Genomic DNA, 26067 nt, shown 5'->3' on the forward strand with positions numbered 1-26067 from the left:
GGGACTTTCACCTGTACTTGTTGCTACTGTAATCCCTGGGGGGGGGGGGGGGGGGGGGGGCCTTCATCAGGGAGGAGGTGGTATCTGCACCCCCAGCAGCTCATATGCAAAGATGTTCCAGAAGATGGCGAAGAGGAGAAAGGTGATAAAGGAGAAGACGATGACCCACCAGGAGCACTGCTTCTGCAGACTCTCCTCGTAGCTGCGCAGAATCAAAAGCCCCATGCTGATACCGACCACGGCCCCTGATAGGTGTGCCATGAAGCTGGGCTGGGGCCCCGAGGAGGGCAGCGGCGGTGAGAAGCGAAGCCAGACTGCACGACCCACCTCTGAGCTCACTGCGGGGGAGAGATGAAAGACAGAACCTCCTTAGTATCTGCTCATGGTTGTTGCTGTGAGGACATCAGACCACACCACCGTCCTGTTATTCTATTATGGCTTTTGAAGAGAATTTTTTTTTTTGGCAGAGTTTCAGATGGGAAGCTTAATACCACTCTCATGTCTGCACGGTGAATATGTAGCTACAGCAGCTGGTTAGCGTATAGCTTAGCAAAAAGAAACAGTTGGAAACAGTTGGCCTGGCTATGTCCGAAGGTAAGAAAATCTACGTATCCTAAAGTAAGTACATTTAATAAATTTGAGATTTCAAAAGCCAAATCCCCGTCAGTTAAATACTGTGTTTTCTGGTTTCACTGGTGTGCAACTTTTCGACGGGTTTATCTGGCGTTCCCTGTAACTTACACTTTATTTAAAATCATAACATTTTTCATCATCCTTCTAAGAAAAGAAGTCATTTGTAAAGGGCCTAGCTCGGTGTTGACTTCATATAATTGCCTAAAGTTGAGCTATACTGTGTAGTGAAGTAGGTCTTTTATCAAAGTCTACTTCTGCAGACAAAGAAAGTTCACAGGAGGATTTAAATGGATCTTTACTCAAAAAATTGCTTTCAAATGTTATTTGCTGTTAGTTGCCGTTCTCCCAGAGTCCTCGCTGAAAAGAAATGCTTAACACATAGTATAAAACCAGAGCAAATGTTAATTCAGTCGTAACAGTACTCACAAAAAACGATGTGTCACATTTTATTGAGAAAAGCTGAATTCCCGGTTCGTAAAACGCTGAGGAGAAAATAAACATTGCAGCAGAGACTCGCTGCTCTCTCAGTTCGGGGGCGTCAGGCTCGGGACAGATGGATGGAACATATTGCTCACTAATGAAAGTCACAGTGTATCGGTCCTCGTGGAGAGAAAACGGACAAGTGGTACGACTCAAATGCTTTGAAAACAAAGCAACATGTCTAATCATGGAGCCTCTCACCCAGCTTGAGTAGCATGTCTGTTTCTGAGACATTTGTATCGTGAACAGGTGTGAAGACATTAAATATGCTAAAAAATAGGGTTATGCCCAATCGCAATTCATTGATAGAGCTATATATATATTCAACATAAAAAGCAACAGTGAGAACACCAGTGCAGGGCTTTAAGAGTAAATCTGGACAACTTACTGCAAACTAGCGCCAGGATCATGCGGAGCAGCTTGTATGGACAACGCATCCCGGCCCAGTTCTGCAACACAGAGCGAAAAGTGTCTCGTCAGCATAAACAATCACGACACAAACAACCATAACAAATACATGAGTGTAGGCCTATTAGCAAAATAAATGCTTCAGTTTCTATCCTCTGGACATATTAAGACCTGAAAGAGAGAGGAAGCAGCACTCACACTACACACAGACGCGATTATACACCTGGCTGCTCTCCACTTACTGGTTCCAGCCTAGTGGCACTCCATTAATTAGGACTAAGATAATTTAACAGACGGGGAAAATGGGCCAATAAATAGCCGTTGTGATTCTCCGGGGGAAAAGAACAATGGCATCCTGAGTTAGAATAACACATTTACTCCCTAGGATGAAAAATTGTACCAATCCCATCCCCCCTTCTTAGTTGTGGGAATAGGACCAGACCCAGGGCCAAAATAAAGGGTGAACGGCATGCAAAATTAAAGACGGGAGAATATAAATAAAACCTGCCCCGACCATACGTTTAAAAGCAAGCGAGGATATATAGATTATACATTTCCACAAATAAATGATTAATATCATGGAGGGGAGAGGTCAACGTATAGTGGTGCAGAGGAGGAAGTCTGAGCTGGGCGTGATGTGGTGATGCTGCTCTCTGATGGGAGGCAATTTGCTTTGACGTGACTCCTCTCTCACATGAGGAGAAGGGCGATCTTAAACCAAACTACAGCCAATCCATTTGGTCCGTTAGACATCTAGTTATCCCACTGCCGACATTGAAATGGAGACTTGCTGAGGTAATCTGCATACGTGTGTGTGTGTGTGTGAGGTGCAGGGGGTCATTCAGAGACTCGAAGAAAGAGTGCTTGCTGATCAGAAGACACAAATATAAAAAACTAAACACGTAAGGCCAAATATTTCTTGCAAAGCTGAATTTGTGCACTACATGGTTCCAATATGTTTTAGCTGGACCTGCGTGACTTCTGGGTCGTCATGTTCACAGCGACGCTTGAAAATGTCTGTTGAGTGAAATGGATGATGACGAGATGGCTGGGAGTTTACTAGGACGAGACTGGACAAGGTTTCAAGATTTCCTTCAAATACACAAACTCATCAGAGCAGAACTAAGACGCGCCTTGAAGGATTTCCCAGCTACAAACAGGCATCAAGCGTAAGAGACGATCTGTTAGCTGCTCAGAGCACACAGTTACAGAGTCTTTGCTTAAGGCCTGTCGGTGCACTTTGATTTATATCCCTGCTGGCATCTCTGCTGCCCACGGTGAACAGCAGCGTTAGTTAAAGTGATTCGTCAGATGTAACACCGCCTCGAGAGTTGGAGAGAATGTGGAAGGCATTTCACATACAAACCTTTTGACATAAACAAATAAATACTGAGAAAAAAAAAAAAAAAAGCTCTCGAGCAGCATATCAAGGGGATCCACTACTTGTTTGTTCAGTGGACGTAAATAAACACAGTCTCAATAATTAATAGAAGCCAGTTCACTTTAGATTCATCGATACGAACGGCAAGCACAGTGAAAACATGTTGTGGTGGAATAAGCTACTCAACAAAGTTCAAAGAGCTTCTCCAAAGAGGTCACATGGAATATTCAATGGCATATTTCCAAAAGCTGATATATGCATCAAATCGATGTGATGACTGTAGCAGAGAAAACCTGCAACAAACATCTATTGTCAAAAGAAGAACATACATACACATATAGCATAGTAGCTATATAGTGTGGTGGGTGTCCATCTCACGCCACGTGGATGGCTCTGACATTTCGGCACCACTGAAAACTGCTTTCAAACGCAACAATGGAGGCAATGATGATGACAGTTACCATGACGACGTTGGCCAGATGCGCTGAGCACAAAGCGTAGACCCCTCCGGAGCCCCCCACCACTGGAGCACGCATGTCGGTGATGGACACCGTCAGCGAGCCTGCAGAGACACACAGAGAGACAGAGAGAGAGAGAGAGAGAGAGAGAGAGAGAGAGAGAGTGACATTAGGAGCGTAGATGTAAGAAAGGGAGAGTAGCAACGCAGTTTGTGTGTGTGTGTGTGTGTGTGTGTGTGTGTGTGTGAGCAAAGGACAGCAGAGGGGCAAGAAGGGAGTCAGATTACTCATCACGCAGCAGCTCAAGTCACCGCCGAGGAGCATTTCTATAAAAGGTTCTGAGTAAAAATCACCCTCACATGCCCTTTAAATTTACATCCAGAACACACAACACACTCACATACACGTGCTCTGTGTTATTAAGGCTGTTCCTGTAGACGAGCAGTCTGCTAAAGCTGCAGCTGACAAATTATATTAAAATGGTGAACTGAAATGGAATATTTCCTAATTGGATTTTACTTCAGGATGCTGCAATTAAAAAAAGTCCATCTAAGAATGATCTCTGATCAAAGTGAGGTCAGGAGAACACGGGCGAACCTCACTGAAGAGGATAACTTCCAATTTTGTGTGCTCTAAAGATTATGTTATATTCATGAGCAAAATGTAATCTGGGATATGTGGAAGTGGACAGAAGCCAAATGTGCTGTTTAAAAAGTTAGAATATGAAAAGTGCAGTGACGACGACGTGAACATTATGACGACACACTGTACTGAAAAGTGATTGCACACTTGCAGTATATTATAACTGCATCCCTGTTAAAGGAATTAATAGTGTTATGTATGAACAATAATCATTTTCAAGCAGTTATTTGATGTTGAAGTCTTGTCCTTTACTTTCTTGGTGTGAGCACTTTACACACATTGTTTTCAATTCCTCTGGTTAATCACGTTGCGTCTGCCTTTCATACTATTTGAAGGAGTAAGGCCATTTGAAAACTCATTCTTTCCTTAAAAAGGTTTCAAACAGCCTCTTCTACCTCAGATTTAATCAGGTATGAATATTGAATGTCAGTGCAAATTTGTAAGTCTACAATGCTTTTTGCTCTTCAATTTTCAGGGACTGACACAAAAACAATGTTGTTTATTGTTATAGTGTTTCATCAAAACACATTGGTGGGTGAAAATATTGAATATTAACAATTATTTTTGTCTTTCCGAAGTTTCCTCAATGTGAAATACGTTGATTGACACTTGAGACCCCCTGAAAGCCTCAATTGCTAAATTTCAGGGGGGTATCTAAAATCATAGGACAATTATTTGTCACTTGCATTTGTCACTAAAATGTATTTTTAGTGCGCAGCAATTCTCATCATTCAAACTGCTAAATATTTATGTTAAATTTTATAACTAATAAATTATTAATCAAAAACTGGTGTTGTGTTGGTACTCAGTATCAGTCGTTTAGGTATCGGGATATTACCTTTTTGTTAATAGTATATTATTTAAAAAGGATGCTGATAGTATAATGTATATTTGTACTATCTATGGTGATCTATAGGTCACATGACTGCCTCCCTGGTCAAGGCAAGATGATTGAAGAGTTGTGGGACTTGACTGCAATGTGACAGACCCGTGTTGGAGCTCACACTGGTCTGTCACATTGCTGTGTGTGCGTTCTCCAAGGTAGAAAAAGGAAACGTTTTGCCATGTCCATTGCCGTGTGTCTCAGTGTAACGCATGTCCAGTTTTTAATGAGAATAACAAAAAAATACACTCAACCAAAAGGCAAAGAAATGGACCACACAGAATGCAGCCAGCAGCTGTTTCCAGCAGTCAGTGTGCGTTTGAAAGTGTATGAAGCTACAATCCCGAATGCAGCGCAGTGCATCCACCAGGATGCAGTGACACTATATTCCAAGCAGGAGAAATCCCAGTTGCAGTTGCTCGTGAGGACAGCGTCAGCCACTATTAATTATGCAAATGAGCCGATAAGGGAAGCGGAGAGGACTGATAAAACAAAACAGTCTCTTTTTAATCACAGCTGGGGTTTGCTGGAGTTGTGATCTCGGATCTATAATGCATGTTGTAACATTCATATTATGTGTGTGTGTGCGTGCGTTGTGGGGCCGCACAGAGTAAACATCGTCTTAACGAACGCCTCGTCAGCCCGTGGTGGCAGTGATGATCATGGAAAGACAGATGGTAATCAGAGCGCGATCCTGAGTCATTCATCTCGCCCCGCTCCGACGCCTATGGGCTATTTCACATGGATTTATGGGGCATATGAAGGTTGGCGCTTCAGCTGAAGATTTGAGGAGATTTACAGTGCTCCATTTTTAGAGGTTCCACAAAATTGCAATTACACAGTGTAGCATACAGTATGTGGTCTCCGATCTCTTCAAAGTGAAGGGAAATTGAAATTTGGAGCAGCATCAACATCTGAGTTGGTCTTTTTTTAGTCCTTTCTGGAGCTTCACAATTTGTTTCAGTTCCTTTACTGCTTCAGAGCAGTGGAGCTGGGAAATGTATTGATGAAATATAGATAGAATATGAGAGATATCTCGAGGGTTTTGTGAGTTAATTTTGTCTTTTGTTGCTCTTAATTCAGTACAATTAAGTTTTTGTTTATTTTCCTGCTTTAACAAAGTGAATAATAAAGATAACTATAAAAAAAAGTAACGTCTTCTAGTATATATTGAAGTGTTGAGTAAAAAATTTATATTTTCTCAACATCTCCTAGTTTATAAAAGATTGTGGAGGCAGAATGATACTGTACTTCTTCTATAACACTAACTTATTATCACCTTATAAAGTTGATTTGGTAAATATGCAAACAAACACTAGCCTACAGACACATTTTGGCCACCTGAGGATGTTGATGTCCAATATTCACTCTTGTTTTAGCTTCGTCCGTCTCTTCACCAACTCTTGGGGAAGAGACCAGCTACCAGCTAATCCCTACCTTTAGACAGGTTTGTTTGGCTGCCATTTGTCGTGAGTTTTTAGAGCTTCTTTTGTCGAAAACAGTTGCCATCTGCAGCTGAAAACGATGCTTTGAGAGCGGTGGGAGTGAATCATCAAAGTAAAATTGTGGGCAGTAACACTAAAACTAAAGGGTTGAAATCAATAAGTTAAAGCTCATTGCTGAGGGGAGCTGCAGACTCGGGGGAAACCCTCGATCATCAACCCCCCTCCACATTACACATTGTAGCTTGATTAAAATGTGTTGATTAGATGTGTTAATTAAAGCAGCTTTAAGAGTCTTTTAAGAGCCGTTCGGTTTCTAACATGACAGTTAACACCAGCCAGGATCACCTCTTCATTGGAGACACTTGTTCAGGGATGTGACACAACCATCTGTGGGTGAAGAAGAGGAGAAGACAACCTGAGACCTCCGGCACAGAGGAAGAGCTGGGCTCCACAGGGAGGAAACAAACGGCTCTCGCCTCCTGCTCGCTCTGCTTTGGTGAGAGGCTCCCATATACAGTATGAATATTAAACACTCCTGTCATGTGGGCTCTCCTGCTTAGGGGGGGGATTTAAGATTTAGGATTCTCGCACTCAGCAGTGGCTGAGACGTGAGTTGTGCGATTATTTTAGCGCCGAGCTGACACATTCCATCTCATGCGCAGATTATTTATTGTTGCAATCCTGAAGTCATCATCAACATCCTCAAATCTTGTTGTGAGCTTGCAACATCCACAAGTGCACCGCAGTGTAGACAGTGAAAGTGATGTACTTTGTGTGGAGTATAAGTCAACCCCACACTCAGGGCTGTGATCTACCGCAGTATAATCCCCAATGCAGCTCCGAGACCTGAGCCTCTCTGTCAAGCTAAACTAGCTACACCATTACTGTTACTCCAGGCTGCCCTTAAGCTATGGGTCAACTTTGTATTTTCAGTCTCTCGGGGATAAAGTGCAGACAAGGGATGGTAAGCTGATCCATGGCCGGGGTTTGACAAACCCTGAGGCTGCGCCTCTCTGTAGCCACTCCAGTGGAGGCTGCGCTGGAGCAAAGTAAATGTTGCAATGAAAGAAATCCTCTAATCCTTGGAAAATATGCCTCTGCACAAACACTTACAAACCTTTTCACTGTGTGCTCTCTAGAGTTTGTATGTGTGGGTAGCTATCAACTGTGATTACTGAGACTATTTAAACTCTATCAAGAGTCCCTGGAGAAATGTAGCTGATTTCTAATGATCACATTTTGTCGAAAAGATGTTTATAGGACAACAATTAGGAAACATATGGTATATTAGATGCTTTTTATCATATTGCATGTTTATTGAATTCAGAACTTGTCTTGGAATGCATTCACTGCTTTGTGTAAAAGTGGGCAATACATACCCACAAGTTAAACCTGCATTTATTGATTTTTTTTGGAGGCAGCATAACAAGCTGTAAACATGGACATATACTCAGTCGATGAAGTTGATATGGTAGATATTTAAGCAGTTTACTATTTACACATCTAGCTGATACAAAAAAAAAACATCAGTATTCATTTGGAGATGTGCTTCAGGCAACCCAGCGAATGTAAATCCAATATTCACTCGTTTTTCTTTAGTTCCGTTTGGTTTTCATCAACTCCTGAGGGAAATATTTGGCTCTTTAACTGCTAAATGCTCAACTATGTTCATCAGTTTATTGCAAGCTTTTTTTTGCTACAAACAGCTGCTCGGTATGTTAATATAAAAATATGAATTAGTGCGGCTTTAACCCACAGACACCATAATGAAAACATATTTAGTCAGGAGTTAAGACAGTAATCGGGGAAGCAAAACTACATATCACCTAACACTTCATTTGTAAACATGTCGAGCAGATAGATGTCTGAGTACATTAATATTCATTGATTTGCATTTCTTGGTTGGCCAGCCAATAAATTACTCAGGAGAGGACAATTAAAGGACACGTTGTGTTTATTTATTCAGGTGATTCAGTATTTCATACAAGCAAATCTGTCAACCCCCCGCTGTGTTTGTTTCATTTATTTAGTCTGTTGGTATAAGCTACGAGGATAAACCACATACATTTATTTTGTCATGTTTTATTATAAGACATGAAAGAATTTTAGGGCATCAGTAAGGGAAACCTCTGCCCGTTGATACGATGGGATTGTTGCCTTTAAGATTCAAGTCGCAGTATTTGTGTGCACTCGCCTCAGACGGATCCATCTTGTATGCATTAAATCTTTGTGGCCCGGCACAGAGATGTGCTGTAGTCAGCACCCCTGCAGTCACAGGGCGGCCTCTGTTGCCTAATAAACTGGGGAAATGCCTGATCAGATTTATTTACTAAGCACAAATAAGGAGCGAGGGAGACGGATGGAAAGAGTGGAGTGAGTGAGTGCGCGAGGAAAGGTGACACAGAACGCACACTAAGAGTGCAAGCATGTCATCATAACTACACGTTTTAGTTTTCGTTATTTTTTAAATACACTGCTGCTCAATTACAAGATAAATAGGGCTCTAGATTCTATTCATTTAGCTAATCGAGGAGCGCCTTGGTAGCCCAGTGGTTACAGCACATCATATTACCACAATGTCTTGGGTGCGATTCTAGCTATGGGACCTTTGTTGTGCGTCATACCCTTCTCTCTCTCTCTCATCTTCTCTCACACACATTTTTGTTGTATAAATGACTTCAATGATGTATTGATTATCAAAATAATTTCATATTAATTCTGTAGCAACTAATTGCTTTTTCGTGCGTCAAGAAGGTTTTTTTGCTTGTGGTATATGAGCAGACACTGTATGCAGGTGACTGGAGTAATAATAAGTAAATGTCAGGATGACTCACCTGGAGGCAGACCATCTGTCACATGGTGTTTTATCTATTTTATAGTCTATTTGAAAAGCTCATCGTTTCAAATGTCATTTAATAGAGTGGCATCCAATTCAAAGCCTCATTTCAACTATAATAGTACTGTCAGAGCAGGGGAGCTCTATTAAAGATATTTTCTACCTGGGAAGGAGATGGACTCGTCTGTGTGATCCAGACAGAAAGCGATAAGGGAAATATCATCTGCGTCGCTGGTGCTTTCCTTAAAGTGGAGAAGCACGACTTGCAATCAGTCCTCATCCAATCTAACATCTCCATCCATCTCCTCGTGCCCTGCTGGAGCGCAGGAGGGAGAGAAGCAAACCCTTTGTGCTCATGCACTGCAGTCAAAGCAGATGAGCAGGGAAGAGGAACACAATATTAACCAGGACCCCTCATGTCTACATATACACAACAAAAAGGGAACATGAAAACAATCAGCGTCATCGATGCCAAGCTCTGGCCTGGAGGAACGAATACAATTCATAATTTTCACAGTGTGCCAACATGGCCACTGTAAACACACCTTGCCCTTGGTTTCCGTAGAGATTGATTCGGTTTATTTACCAGTTTTCTGCCCTGTCCAAATTTGCCACATGGGGAAAAATATGATAATATGTACGCTACCCCAGAGCCCAGGGGGCATCAGGAAAAATCAATAGTCTCCGCAAGTCACATCCTCCGAGCTGCCGAGAGACGAGGAGCACAGCACCAGCCGTTAGTGGAAAAGTATAATCATATCTGATCTGGGTGCGTGTGTGCGGGCATATAAGCATGCCTTTAACTGAAGAAGCAAAGAGACACAATTTGGAAATTAGTGAGCGTACGTGCAAATGTGCTCCTGGAGTTGTGTTTCTGTAAGAAGAGCTGTTATACAAAAAGCTGTATTCCTGTCACGACCAAAGCGGTTATCACTCACGACTGCTTTTCAGCTAACAAGCACAATAGCTGACCTTGGACTTGATATTGGACTCAAATTCTACATCCCAATGAAAAAGAGCATGAAATCACTTCCTGTGCTCAACGTTATGAAGCCACGGCGGTGGCTACAGCGAGTGTGATGTGCTTCTTTATTGGAGAAACTAAACACCAAAGTAAAGGTAATTTAAACGGAGCAGAGAAATAGACTCCTCCTGAATCTAACCGAGTGTAATGCGACAAATATTGCCGTCCTCGATATAGGCTTCACATAGTCGATGCAAATGGACACCCGTAAACACAGTGGGCTCGCTCCACACAACGGGCTACCTTCAATTAGGCTGCATTACAGTAGAAATATTCATCTCCCTCAGTGTTGTTATCAGCGGGGCTGCGGGGGGGGGGGGGGGGGGGGGGTGGTTGTGGAGGAAGTGAGATCGGTGTCACCTCGGAAGAGTTGACTGTGGGGTGGGATGGGGGGGGGGTTGGGAATTACTATAATCAGGCTGGCAGCCTCTGCAACGCACCAAGGTCACCCTGCCTCCTCAGTGCTCAGTTCAGCTCAGCACCAGGGGAGTACATCAGAAACACAGGACCAGACTCTTCGGCACCGTACGCAACATCAGGGTTTGTACCCATATAGCGGTCTGCAGCTGAGGTTGGCTAAAAAGACAGAAATCTGACCTTGTTTACTGGCAATGTTGCACGGTCACTCACAGCAACACACTTCACCAACAGGCCTTCAAAGAGTGAGCGAGCAAGTAATAATTGGTATTCAGCTAGCAATGGCAACACAAGGACAACTACACAGCTCTAACGGGCCTAAAAAACAACAGATTCACCTCGAGCCGGTCAAACCAGTGTGCCGTTAAATATCTCCACACCGGCGCTTGAAGTGAGAGAGACAAAGTCTGAGAGTCAGAGTCACACGCATTAGGCAGCGAGAGTAATTCATCCAGCCCGCTGTTCTCTGATGCTTCCTCTCTCTGTTCCAGCCCTCACTTATCAGGGTCTGTGTATCTGACTGAACGTTGCTCCAACAAAAACTCCCCATTTTCTAAAAGAAATCCAAACGTCTCCCCACAGGCAGTAACTTTCTTGAGTCAAGATGACAAACTACTTCACCAAAGTCAAAAACAAATGTTGACACTGCACTCAAGGTGTATTTTTTAGATTCTTAAAATGTTTCTTTTAAACACTTATTCGTATAATACCTTTCTTCTTTCATCACACAAACAAATGAACAGAGGACAAATAATTAACAGTAAATAAAACAAAGTCAAGCTGTTACCAAATTGGAAATCTAACATCAAAGTAGTAGTAATTACTCATTTAAATGTATTAATCTTGTAAAAAGCTGTATTTCTAGGCTTTTGGGATTTCCATATAATAGACATACTTGCAGCTTGGGTGCCTCGAACAAACATCAAACATCAGCAAAAATGGATGATGGACAAAGTCACTCTTGGCCACACACCAAGGCCCTCTATTCACTAGCAGCACGTATAACCATATCTACCCTGCCTATATGTGCAGTGTGCCTTTAAAAAGCACAGCGGAAAGCCAACACCGCCGCCGTCCTCCCTGATATCAGAACAACATTAATCAACTGCTGAAGGATTAAACATTACATGGAACTTGGAATGGCGCTTTTAAGTAATGACAACATCAGCTAGCTTGCAACAATGAGGCTATACTGACATGCGGCCATTTATCACATTTCCATTACAATCTCCCAACAGGCCACAAACGACACCAGGCCATATGTCTCTTCCTTCCCCTGACTGAGGACACCAATAAGCAGCGCGAGGCTAGTAATATGCTACACTGGCTGGTCAGTGTATTACAGTAAACAGTACATTCTGTTAATAGGCTCCTGGACATGAGGGGGAGAAAATGCTCCTGCATAATTCAAACGACAGGCTCCATAGGACGGCGAGCCAGCCCACAGGTTCTTAAGGTGCTCAGTGACAAAGTGAAACCTCTCAAGGTTTACAGGTCAGTTACTCAGGTGCATATTATATTAACCTTTTATTTACCAAGGGACAGCGGAGGAAGAAGTATTTTAATAATCTACTGAAGTAGTATAGAAGTATTAGCAGCTGAAACGATGCAACTGGGGACAAACATTGGCAATTATGTGCTATGATTTGTGGCATTGTTCTGCTCAGTGAATATTTTGTGCGTATGTTTCTGTCCCCATAAAAATAAACGAAACAAATCCAATTAAGATATTTATAAAAAATAAAAAAAGATGGTTTTCCACAACAGCAAACAGAAAATAGAGTTGGATGACTACAACAACCAATATGCAGGACACGTGACAAACACTAACACTTGCTTTCTCTAAATCTCACACACACACACACACACACACACACACACACACACACACACACACACACACACACACACACACACACACACACACACACACACACACACACACACACACACACACACACACACACTCTTGTTGAGACAGCAACACACTCTGTTCCACAAGAAGTTGTTGATATTTCAGCATAAATCTGATGATTCAAAGTGGAAGTTTTATCCCAGGTATTGTTATGTGACAAAGTCATACTATAGTATATCAACACTAAAACCTCTTCAACACACTGCTTCCTAGGTTGAGTGGGACATGGTGACACAGCAGACTGTGTTAGAGCAGACAGCCTGGGGCTCACATGGGGCTACGAGGAAAAACATGGTGTTTTGGCACCTGTAGATGTCCTGAAGCACACGAGGAAGCTGAAGGAGCTGGTGGCTCGAGAGAAGGAGACCCAAAGGAGCAAGGAGGAAAAATAAAGAGAGTAAATGGAAAAAATGGATATTGCAGCTGCTCGCCTTTAACGTGGAGCTGGACTGAAACGTTGAACATGACTCAACATTTTACATTCATCTTCTCTGGCATTGTGTCTATTCATGTTTCGAAACCCGACATTCAAGTGGAGCTATTCATCGGTTGTTATTGCAGCAGAGCAAAGCGAGTGATGACAAGGTCTGAATGGCAGAAAGCAATTAGAGAATTCTTCCTTTTGTCAGCACACACAAGGACAGACTGTACAGTGTCACACTTTATTTTCAGCACTACGGTACAGGACCCGAGCAATATCCAAGGTGTACAAATGCGTAGGGTAGGCTATGTAGCGCCATCCGACCTACACAATTAAAAACCTTGCACTTTAACCAACTTACTTATCTTTTCTTTTAAATGGCAATTCATATGATCTTCCACATAAAGACAGCAGATATCCGCGTTCATGCATTTGTATATCTGTGAGAACTATTTCATACTTTCACAGTATTTGATGCATCTTCAAAAATAAAAACATTTCTCTTGGGTTTGAAAGCAAGCCCTGCGGTGCAGAAAGTCTTGCAGAGTGTTAAGGCACACACACAAAGGCACAATACCTGCAAGCACGTCGCTCCATAAACGCACACCCACCGACTGCAGCTATAAGCTGAAAGCTCCGCTGCCCTACAAAAAAACAACAACAAGGAACATGCGTGCGGGAGCTGATAGCAGCAGCCGTCACGATTGAACTCGTGAGCAAGAAAAAGACTGCATGAATATAAACATGAGACAGCCATGGGCAACGAAAAATAAAGAATTTCACTGAGCAATCTAAAGCAACGGGCAATTTCTAACATCCGCGAGCAACTGTGAGTTTACAAAGACTGAGGGAAAATGCAAGTGTGAGGCAGTGAAACACTATAGAACAAATGTCTACACACACACACACACACACACACACACACACACACACACACACACACACACACACACACACACACACACACACACACACACACACACACACACACACACACACACACACACACACACACACACACACACACACACACACACACACACAAACGCTCAGACACGCACATATAAATGTGGTTTCAGGGTATTGCTAAAGACCTTAATGCTCATCATTTTTTTCCTTAAATAAACAATGGTTGGTGATGATGATATTAAATAGATCAGTGAAAGGAGGAATGGGGGGCTGGACGGAGGTACATGAACAAATACATCTGTCCACCGAGCATAGGATCAGGCAGCTAGTATGGCTATAAAGTTTGTTGTATGAACTTCAGCTTCAAATTAGGTTAAAGATAAAAGCAGCCAGGAGCCTCATTTATTTCATTTAGTGCTCTCATCATTTGATTAAAACTTGGCTGTTCATGCAAAAATGTGTCTCCGAAGTGCGTCTCATATTCTTTTAATCTGAAAATGTCAAACAAGGCCTTGAATGATCGTTTGCTCGGAGCTTTTACACATTTGTTATGTGTCCTCTGTTGTCATTTCATTTCAACTTTGTACGATGCACCTTAAAATAAAAAAGGATTGCTATATTTGCCAATTTGAAGGATCGCAAACTCATTATGTTGACTTAAAGATCTCTCCGTGCAACATTGCCGTCCTCACCAGCAGTGTGACACCAGCTGACCACTACACTTTCATTAACACCCACTGACTCCTACAAAACTCCAAACACACAGAATTACACCTACAAAGAGTCCAAGTGCACTTCCTTTCTAAAGGACTCACCCCCCCCAATAGATCACAACATTTGTGCCGACACAGCTCCAACGTCCACTCCATCAACCAGAATCAGAAGGTGAAATGACTTCGCTGCTTGAAGTCGTTCATCATCTTGTGACCTTGAGGCAGCTCAGCTGCTCCTTACAGCTTAGGAGGGAATTCATTTGTTATGTTGTGTTGAAAGTGAAATGCAAAAAGAAAATCTGATCTACTTCCAGACAGTTACACACTACTACAGTACTACATATATTTCATTTTTAAATACTACAGTCAGTCGAGCATAGAAGTTCTAATGAATGCAGTTCAACTCTGGGCTCTGGGGGTACAAATACCAGCATCTCCTCGCTGCTTCCTCCTTTTTGATTCCGGCTGCAGCTTAAATCTCCAAACAGCATCTCAAACTGCACTTAGACAAATTCCCCAGAGAGAACCCCTGTGTCACTCTCCTACTTTATCCTGCCCTAAGTCCCATGCTCGCCTGCTTTTTCTCTGTCATCATAGCAAAAATAAATCAAAGCTACAATAATTCATGAGTGTTAGGAGGGTGTGTGCATGTGAGTGTGCATTGGGGAGTGAGGGTTTGACTTTTACACAGCAAGAGGAGGTTTGAGCAACTTCAACTCCATTTCACTTCTGTACGTGCAGAGACGGGAAACGAGAAATAAAGAATTTTGAGTTTTTGTCACATACAAAAGAAAGTTTAAAATTCACGTCACGGAAAATGAACCAATATAACTCAATATTAATTATGTTATTGCTCTCGACAGTAATCAAATAATGGTGAAAGGGGAAAGAGGTTTTTGCAGCGGTGTTGATATGACTTCTACGCATTAGCCGCAAAACAACAGCAGTGAGAAACCACATCCAACAATCAGTTCGGATAGAAAAAATTCCAATCATCTAACTGGCTTGAAGGAAGATGAAAGTTAATAAGGTTTCTTGTCAACAAAGACTCGAGTGCTGCAGCCCAGCCTCTGGGCACCATGAATCTCTCCGCTGCATTTAGTTTGGAGACATTCTTTATTATTTTTTTCAAAGATCTGGGCCACCAGCTGGGCCAGGATTTATTATCAAAACCATCAAACAGGCCACTCATGGATGTCAGCTTGAGGACAGGATGCTCACAAATTCAGCCTCACTGGAGGTAAGGAAAGTAATTACTTGCGAAAAGTAATTGCTGTTTTATACACAGCAAATATGTGGTCCAATACAAGCTCTTCAAAGGGTAACTTCAGTATTTTACAACCAATGTTTTTTGTGTCCAAGTGACTAATGGGGACAACAATTTGTGGAATTGGTCCCGTATTGAATGGGAACGCTGCAGACGGCAGCAGTTAAACGGGCCGCAATGTAATCGCTCTGGGCAACTCCTCGCCGTCCACTGAGAGTGCTTGTTGTTGCCACTGGGCTGAACAGAGAATAAACTGTCTTTTCTGTTTATGTCATTGTTTTAAAATAAGGGACAGCACTGTCCATATTGCACTGTAGATGACCTCAAACTGTCAGAACATTTGCTAACATTATCTAAACTATGTGCTACATCACTAGATAGTTTACACCAATGGCTCCCCCACCCCATGTCCACTCACACAACACACATACACCGTTTTCAGCTAAAAATGACACCATGAATATCTGTTATATCTGCTATATCTTAACAAACTAGCACCGATGTATTATGTATGACATACAGTATATGAACTAATGTAAACATTAACTTAATAATATCGGCCCTATCACAATTACTCGGAATAGAAGAAGTCACCAGTTTCAGGCTAAGAGGCTGTGCAAATTTGCAAAATCATATTGAACTTTAAAAAAATGAATTTTAAATGTATGTCCTTGTTTTGTTCAAAAGTAGAGCTGTCATGTCACCAATCTTAGCTGCTGCATTATTATTTCCTATTTCTTCCATTTTGATATGTTTGCAAACATAATGTAAAACTGCTAACTTGTGGTTAATCTAAGTTTCTTCATTAAAAAATGAAAAATGGAAAAAGAATAAAATCTTGCAGCACCCTTGGATCCGTCTTGAGGCACCCGCGACATTCACTTTAAGAGCCGCTGCTTTACATAATAAAACACTTATTTTTAAAAGACACTCACCGGCCAGCACTCCTGCCATGTAAAGCAGACTTATTCGTAAGATGCCATGGACCATCTCCAAAGGAACGCCAATCATCAGCTGCAGTAAAGCATTGAACCCGAGCTGCTCCAAACTGAGGAGAGAGCACAGAAAGACAACACAATTCAAATGAGAGTGCATCATCTGCAACAACCAGCCAGATTTTAACGGCACCAGTCCTGCGGACAGAGACATGAGGCGAGCGGGGGTTTGTGAACGTACCCAACGTGCATGAACATGTAGCTGAAGAAGCGCCACACTTGTGCACGGTGGCCGGGATGGTAGACTAGGGGGCTCTTCATGAAGTCGGGCTGATAGGTCTGCAGTACCCACTTGTTTAGCATGATGCCATAGCACATGAACACGATGATCTGCAACAGACACAGAAATGACACCAAACTGTCAGTTCTTGCTGACATACTCGTTACACGCTCTCTCTGCAGAGAGGTGCAAAGCCCACGTTTTCCTCTCTTTCTGTATTCCTCAGCTGACGCTTATTAGACTTGTGGAGACAATTACTGCTCGCAGAAAAAAAATAAAAAATGGCACATCTGGTTCAATTCCATTAATTTCTTTTCATAGAATAATGACTCATTGTCTCTGTGAATTAAAGTGAATGTGAACCGTTATTATCACAACCTCATTGTCATTACAGACCATTCACTGCCATTTGGAGGCAATATAAGAGCACTTGGCTTTCTGTCCTGTGAATTATGATGATTTCAGGGGAAATTATGAGGCTTTGTGAAAACGCTGTAGGTTATTTTTTGCCGTTGAACCATTAACCATTTAACAGTGGTCTGTGAGGGCTTCTATGTTAGTGGTTCTCTTTTTTTTACTAAATGAACATAATTGTTCACTGTGGTGGCCACGGTGCTTACTAACCTGGTTTCCAAGTCCCAAAATCCCCCAAAAAAACCTTGCATGCCGGCTGACAGAGGGTTTCAGCTTTGGAGGAATGGCATTAAAGGCACCAACTAAGCCCCTGACTCCCAAACGGGTTACCAGCTCATATCGAGCTCACAGTAAAAGCGTGTCATCAAAGGCAGAAAATCTTTTCAGTGGGTCTGAAGCGACTGAGCCAACAGAACAGTCTAAAAATAAGGGTCGTGGGTTAGTAGCACATACTCAAGTAAAATATTGCAGCCCATGTTTCAGGAACATTTGAATCAGTGGGCTATACATCGGTAGGATCGTCTATATTCAGTTCACTGTCTGACATGTCGATGGTGTCACCTCCTAGATCTCACCTGCACGATGGTGACAATGGCGATGAAGACAGGTGGGGGACACAGGCGGTTCTGGTGGAAGTACCAGCGTCGGTCTGTCTCGCAGGGCAGGATCTCGTAAGCCACATAGCGAACAAAACGTTTGTACAGACCCAGTCCCGTCTCATCCAGCAGGATCTCCCTTTGCAGCGTGCGGCGGCCATTAGCAATGGCCCGTCGGAAACTGCTGGAGCGCTTACTGCTCATCTGAGGAAAAGGGGAAAAAACTCATTATTCTCAAGAGTTTTAAACTTGATTCATGACACTATGATTTCGCGCTATATAAACAAAAATGTATTTAAAAGGAACATTTTGGGGGAAAATGTGCTTATTTGCTTTCACGCTGAGGGTTAGATGAGAAGGTCAATACCACTTTCTTGTTTACCACCAGCAATCTTTTAAGTTATCGAAACATAAAGACTGGAAACGAGGGGGGACGGCTAACCCGGCTCTCTCCAAAAGCAATAAACCAGTATCTCTAAAACACACTAATACATAAACATTTCTTTAACTTCTTGACGTCTTGACTGTGAGGTTGAGATAGGTCAAAAAATAGTCACACAGTTGGCATATAAACTCTGTTTAAACCACAACGTGTTGTTTTTATGCTTTGACTTTTGTACAGATTAAACAAACCAGATATAGCATTTTATGTAGTGAGCTTCAGAGGTGCTGGTCAGTGGATTGTTCTACCTTTGGACAGAGCACGGCTAAGTTAGCTAAACTAACCGCTGTAGCCCTATATTCAACAGACAGATGTTTGTATCAATCTGCTCACCTGTCCTTCAGCAAGAGAGCAAATATGCATATTTGTACATCTTTAAAAAAAGATGAGAAACAGTTTTTTAAGCTGACAAAATAGTCCATTGTGACTTGAAGGAATCAGCAGAAAGCTCATTCCCTGTTCGTTTTGTTGATGACTTAACTCCAATAAACTTGTCTCAAGTGGTTTTATGAGCATCACTGTCAGCAGCTGGAGGACACCTCACCAGGATGAACAGATCTCATCATGCTGCTGAATTAAATCCATAACGCTCTTCACGCTAAGTGGATCACGCATCAGTAAATGAGGGGAAGCTACTTTTCATATAAACCGAGGGAAGCTCATCAATGTGACTAATCGTCCTCGATGGGGAGCAAACATTTATTAAGTACGGATTTCACAAGGGATAGCACGACGGTTTATGTAAGTTCTTCTTTTATAATCAAAGAGTCGAGGGAAAGAAATGACACTTCTTTCCTTTGAAGATGATTTCTGTTGTTCTGATATTGTTCAGAGGAGCCGATGAATAGTGAAGTTTCTCTTTTGGTATTCATGCTTAATGGTTGAATATTCTTTTGCACTTCTAGCACATTGCTGCATTCCTTGTATGTACTTTTACAATCAATTCACGTGTGACTTCAAGGTCGATCATTTATTCAGAACACAAAGAAACTAAAATGGACCTCAAAACTGCTACATTATTTTCATGTGACACAGAGATAAAATATATAAGTAATGAGAGCATTATGCAGGTGTTTGGTAGAAATACTATCTATATGTCAGATGAGTGCATTAAAATGTATTAGAGAAAAGTCTTCAACTTTCACTCAACTTGTGGTTGAAGATATTACAAGAATGAATCCAGAAAGTAGGAGGTGAAAACATTAATGCTTTAAAAGTGTGGGAACAGCGTACATTTTATTCAACTGATGTTGGACATGTAATGTCTTTTCCCCGTATATCTCAGCAGCAATTCAACTATTAATATATAAGCCATGTTACATGTATAAACAACTGGCAATCACTTCTTTTTTGCCACAAGAGAGATGACAGAACTGCAGCTCAATATTCATGGATGATTAGAAACTTAAATAATGTATAAGCGTTTTTGATTTAAACAGAATGCAAACGTGACTGATGGCAGAGATGATTGCAGTTCAGACATCATAACAAATGGGCTGTCGGGGTGATTTTGCCAAATCTGTGTCAAGAGGAACTATTTCATGAAAAGAGAAAGTGTGAGAGTGTGTGTGTGTGTGTGTGTGCATTCATGTTATCACAGACTCCAGGTTTGCTTAGTGAGCAGGAGCTCTGCAGCAGCCTTTCTTTAATAGAGGCTTAGGATGAAAACTATCATAATGCCACTAGTTTGACAGAGAACTGTCAGGACAGAGGGATCTTTTCCGCCAGAGTTACCACTGAAAATACTAGACCAGCTACCCACAGCAGGGATCTATAACTGATATCTCCATTTCCTTATAGAAAACCAGCGTGCATGCTTCCCAGGTAAGAGCTGCTTCAAGGCTGACACTCAGTGCCAGATGCCTGAAGTCTCATGTGTAGCTTAAACAATACAGCTCCTTTGAGGACAACTGGCTTAATTATCCTTCAATCACAATATGTGCAATAATGTGATGTGACACTTTATTAAATTTAGTTTCCTGGAAAAGCAGTGAAGGAGGAGAAATAGGGCACGTGGGCAGCAGCTGCAACTGGTGACAGTATAAAGCCACAACAGCAAACCTTATGTATAGGTTTCTAATAATAGTAACCTTAGTCAACATGGCAGCCTCATATGAAGTGTTATGTAGGAAGTAGGAAGTACAAGTAGGAAGTACAACCCGCCATTAAAGTATACCATTCGTAATTCATTAGCCAGGTCCTGCTGCTTGTAGTCTCATTATATGTCGACACAGCAGGGGGCCCGGTGAATGAAACTGTGGGTCAATATCTATAAAAGCTAATGAGCTAAATATACCGGAGGACGAAGACTGTCAATAAGTGAGCAAATAATAAAGAAGTAATGAACAGACTGCTCCATAAACAGAGCAGCTGCCGATATTTTTCTTTTTTAAGAAAGTGCTCAGGAAAAACAGGACGAAAAAAAAAAAAAGTGCTAATCCCTTGTGGAAGTTAGCAGAGCAGGAAGTGGTAACGACCCTCACAGCGGGTAATTATGACACTAGTGGTTGTACAGTGAGGGTCTGTTGCACAATGATAACCATACGATGTTGCGCAAGGCTACTGGCTCTCCCGCAGATGGAGGGATGCATATTTACTATGGAAATCAGGGCTGGAAAATGCAATTATGCTATACATGAGGCAGGGAGTGAACGCAGAAGAAGAGGAGCAGAGGGACATGAGTAGGCAGAGAGATAGAAATTAAGACGGGGCGATGAGATGCCTGCCCGGGTGAGCTTCTCAGATTCTGTGTGCCACCAATGGACAGTGGTGATGAGGCGTCTCCTTTTTCATTTGAAACATCTTTAGAATAAAGAAGAGTGTGTTAATATGAAGAAAAGAGGTGGAATAGAGAGAGGCTGAGGGACGTAAATATAATTATGTTTTCTTCCTCTGTTGGCTTTCTTCTCGAAAATAAAGTCTCAGCTTTCTGAGTTTATCTCAACTGTGTTTGGCTCGGTGACGACACCTGCCGCCTTCTCCACCTCGCACCGGTTTCTCTCCCATTCATACCGCCTCTGTGTAAATCTGTTCCCGGGAGACACGGCTAAGCATAGCCATCACTCTGCTTCGACTTCTCTGACGTGCAGGACTGCCGCCTCAAAAGTGAGCATTAGCAGCCTTTCGAAGTGGAGACGGCGAACAGACGACAAGGCACACACGAGCAGCCAAAACACGAGATAACACAGAGGAGTGACAGAGAGCAAGGTGCACCGAAAATCACATGTCATCACATAAAACGTTGGAGGGGGGGAAACCTCTGACTTGTGCATCGGTAACGGTGGAAGTTTCCTGAGGAGGCAACGTCTGCCAGGGAATAATTGATGCTGAGGCTAAGAGCACAAAGATAAATATAGTATTCCCCTTAAGGGACAGCTGAATGGGCCAAACTGACAGCAGTGTGTGTGTGTGTGTGTGTGTGTGTGTGTGTGTGTGTGTGTGTGTGTATCAAACAGCAAGAGTCCATCCTCCTCCTCTTGGTAGCTGCATGTGGCCTACTGTACATGCTGCTCTCAGCTTTAGTCAATTGTCCTTGATGGATTAATTAGCCACACCACACGGTCAATACCTCACGGCTCAATACTAATTAGTAATAACAATTTAAAAAAAACATGGTTTAAAGGCCATTCAGGCGACTGCACTGCAGATACAAAAAAAATCGGATAAATTATTTTAATTTTGCTCGGTTTACGGTGGTGGCCATCTTTCACTAACATTGGTTGACACACATTAGAATATTAGAAGGCTGCGCCCATTAACCGAGCTTAGTGATTCACTACCAGTGTCACTATACCGGTTTACCATCAAATTTGTGAGTCATTCAGAAGACCCCAAACCCCCCTCTCCGTCTCTCTCTCTCTCTCTCTCTCTCTCTCTCTCTCTCTCTCTCTCTCTCTCTCTCTAACACATGCACTCTCACAGCAGAATCTAAATCACTGCAGATCTCAGCCTCTCTGATTCTACCCTGACCCACATACTCAGGTTCTTTCTTGCCCAAACCCTTTTAAAGTGAGAGTCCACCTATTTTTTCCCTCAGCAGTTTGTAGCCCCAGCTTTGCTTTATGGTTTAATCATCGCGGTGGTGGGGGGGGGGGAGCCCTTCACTGCAGGACACTTAAGCAAAGTGCATCACTTTTAGTCGGCAATCCATCTAAAACAGAAAGCCTTGACTGGGGTTTGGTGTGGGATGTGATGTTGATAGGTAGCGTCCCTGGAGACAGATGCACTGTGGGCACTTAATGCAACTTCAAATGACAAACTTTTAAATACTGTATATAAACTACAGAGTGTCTCTAGCCTGGGACTGTAACTGAAGTTCATTTCGGCTCCCTGTAAGTGCTCTCTTTCTTACGATACTACAATACGGCAGAAGATTAAAGAACATAATATTTAAGCATTGATCTAACCATGTCTCCTGGGGTAACAAGGGGAAATGTTTTGGGCAGAAGGGTAAAGATCAGGCACAAAGCATCAGTCTTCAAATCCTCCAACCTGAACAAAGAGAATCCTAAATCCTAATCTCTACAACACCCTCTAGCCGTAAAAAAAAGAACCATGGCAGCCATTTTGGATCTCCGTCGAACATTAGCTAAATTACCACCCGAAGGAAAACAATGACACACATCTTCAATTACACAACTGGTCCATGATAGCATCGGTTGACTCTATTTAAAGAAATCAACATGTGCAGTTTCACACAGAGGAATACATACGACTTCAGGTTTACCCTCAGTTCCTTCACAGACACTCGTCTATCACAGAATCGTCCCCATAAAGCCCCACCGTGTGTGAACTTTGACACCTCTGGTGTCTGTCAGCCTCCTGCATCGACAAAATCTTTGTGTGTAATTGTGCATAAACGTGTCACTGCGTGTAAAATGAGTGCTGGTTGTCTTGCTGTGTAGGATGTTTGTGCTGATGTGGATTAGTGGTTTGATACAGACCTAGAGTATACTGTTTGTCAGTGTGCATGATTGAGTGTGTGTGTGTGTGTGTGTCTGTGTCTGTGTCTGTGTGTGTGTGTGTGTGTGTGTGTGTGTGTGTGTGTGCGCGAGTGCGCACAGTTCCCCAAGAGAGGTTTTAGCAGAGCGTTACTTATTCACCCCTCTGGCTGAACTGATGGAGTTCTCTGGCTAAGATCGCCCTGCATGAAAGATGGGTTGAACACGAAGGATGTCAGAGGCAGTCTTGTGCAAACACACACACACACAGACACAGACACTCACACAGACAACTGCGAGGCCCAACAGTGCGATTCAAACACTTTTACACCCACTGAGGTCGAGAGAAGCAGTGTGGATTCATGGCTCCACTGTGTAGAACAACAAATCAGAAAATGTTGAACACACCCGTTAAGAGACATAACACAGAAGCAAACATCTTGTGGGCTGAAAGCATCGAAAAGGCATGGAATGAGGACACACACACACACACACACACACACACACACACACACACACACACACACACACACACACACACACACACACACACACACACACACACACACACACACACACACACACACACACACACACACACACACACACACACACACACACACACACAGACCTGAGAGAGTGAAGAGAGGGACTAAAGAAAAAAGAAAACTGGAGAGAAAATTATACAAGACAGAGAGCCGCTAAAAGAAAGGAAGTGAGAGGAGAAAGAAGGCTGCAGGTTTTTGTGTTGACGACCTGGTTGAAAATGTCATGCTACATGCGGCACTTTTGGAGTGGCAGCTTTACATCAACATTTGAATATCCTCTAAATTAGTCAGCAAATCTGTACTGGCAGGGCTCATGCGTATGCATGAGAGTCTGTCTGTGGTTCAGACAGTGTGTGTACATCAGGGAGAGGGGGGGGGGGGGGGGGGTAGAGGGATGGACAGAGAGGAAGAGGGTGGCTTAATTAATAATGAAGAAACAAAAGCGTTTGTGTATATGCAAATTGCATGCATGCACAGAACGGTGTGGGTATGGTATGTGTGCGTTCACGCATGTGTGTGTATCAGACACATCTTTAAAGTCAGACCTGGGGGTCGATATCTGTGTGAGGCTGGGCGTTCTTAAATTACCTCAGATTACTGCATGCTACTACCAACGCTGGGCTAATCGAAGACAATTTGCATTTGGCTGAAGGCTATTTTCAAAGTGTCTCCCTGATGCTTTCGGAGGCGAGGCAGGTTTCTATTTTTTACCCAACATATGCTCAAGAGTGTAGAATGAAAGAGAAGGAAATGAGATCCGAGGGTTCAAGGAGGCAGGTAAAAAAAAAATAAGGGGGGGGGGGGGGGTATTAAATTGGCTTGAGGAAGGGAGGGTTGAAGATGAGAATGCACTGAAATGAGCTGGATCAAACAAAAAATAGCACTTCAAGAATGGCGGAGGAAGATAGCTGTACACTGATGTAAAGGAGGCGGCACCGTGGGAGCAGCACCTCAACACTGATTTCGCTGTAGTGCCACACAGACTTCAGAAATTTGGACCCGCTCCAAAATGAGTGGCCCCATGCGGCCTTCATTACAAACCAAACCAGTGGTAGCGCAACACAAGAGGAGAGAAAGAGATCAAAAAGAAAGAGACAGATAAACAGAGAGAGAAAGAAAGAGCGGTGGGAAATGAGCTTAAGGGAGTGAAAATATGCCAGGAATTGCATTGAACTAATCCAAGTGCACTTACAGCTCTATATTATATCTAATAAACAATTGTAAAGCTGCCTTAGAACGAGGCATATTAAGAGAATATAATAGTACACAGACTGTTCTCACATCAGTATATAAAACATATTTCTTCATAGTCTCAGTTTTGTTGCTGTTTCACTTTTTAATATATTTCTTGTGTTTGAATTCATGAGTTAAGATAAATACATTTTGTTGCTTTAATTGTGTGTCTCTGTCAGCTTGGTGTGGGTGTCGTGCACGGCTAGTGAGGTTAAGTGTCTGGATTTACCGACACATTAACTGGAAAGATTGATTCTCCTTTTTTGCAGGACAACGACCTGAATGGTCGAGTCAATTTTCGCCACTGCAGAGCTCGCCGGCTCTGTTTGAATCAATTCTGTAACCTTTCCGAAAGTGGGTGCATGTGTCGAAATGTGCGTCTGTACTGCAGGACATTAAATCCCTCTGTATTACCATCTGTATCTGTGTGCGTGCATCTGGTTTCCACTCACCAGCTCGATGAGCTCCTGGTAGCACACCTGTCCCTCTTCATTGCTCTGGACCAGGGCTAACAGCATGTCCAGTTTGGACGGGTCCAGCTGCAGCTCATGGTGCTCCACCAAGCTGGTGAAGTTCTCCACTGCGATGAAACCGGTGTTATCTGGGTCCAGCTGGAAAAACAAAAGCCCACTCTCAGACCATTGGGATAAAAAAAATTTAAAAACGACATCGCTGATAACGCATGTATTGAAGATGTTGTTTCAGTTATGCATCATGATTTTTAATAGCGAGCAGCACTGCAGAGATGAAGTGCCAGCTTGACTTGAGGGAGAATGCATCAGTGCGAGACAGCTGAGACGTATACACAGAAACATAATGCATAAAAGATACTCATAAAGACAAATGG

The 26067-nt window shown here is 42.6% G+C and overlaps 1 protein-coding gene across 1 annotated transcript; it reads right to left on the reverse strand.

Moving 5' to 3' along the window:
* On the reverse strand, positions 1–25839 carry rhbdl1 (rhomboid, veinlet-like 1 (Drosophila)). The gene is made up of 7 exons (XM_076093548.1): positions 25673–25839; positions 18037–18261; positions 17009–17157; positions 16768–16880; positions 3364–3464; positions 1502–1562; positions 1–338 (listed from the first exon to the last, which is right to left on the reverse strand). Exons 1-7 carry the CDS (start codon positions 25736–25738, stop codon positions 67–69), a joined length of 987 nt encoding a protein of 328 aa, XP_075949663.1. The 5' UTR covers positions 25739–25839; the 3' UTR covers positions 1–66.
* Between the last annotated feature and the right edge of the window lie 228 nt (positions 25840–26067).

Source organism: Anarhichas minor, unplaced genomic scaffold (genome assembly GCF_050575085.1).
Source record: "Anarhichas minor isolate MPS153535 unplaced genomic scaffold, ASM5057508v1 ptg000017l, whole genome shotgun sequence".
In the NCBI taxonomy this organism is placed as follows: Eukaryota; Metazoa; Chordata; class Actinopteri; order Perciformes; family Anarhichadidae; genus Anarhichas; species Anarhichas minor.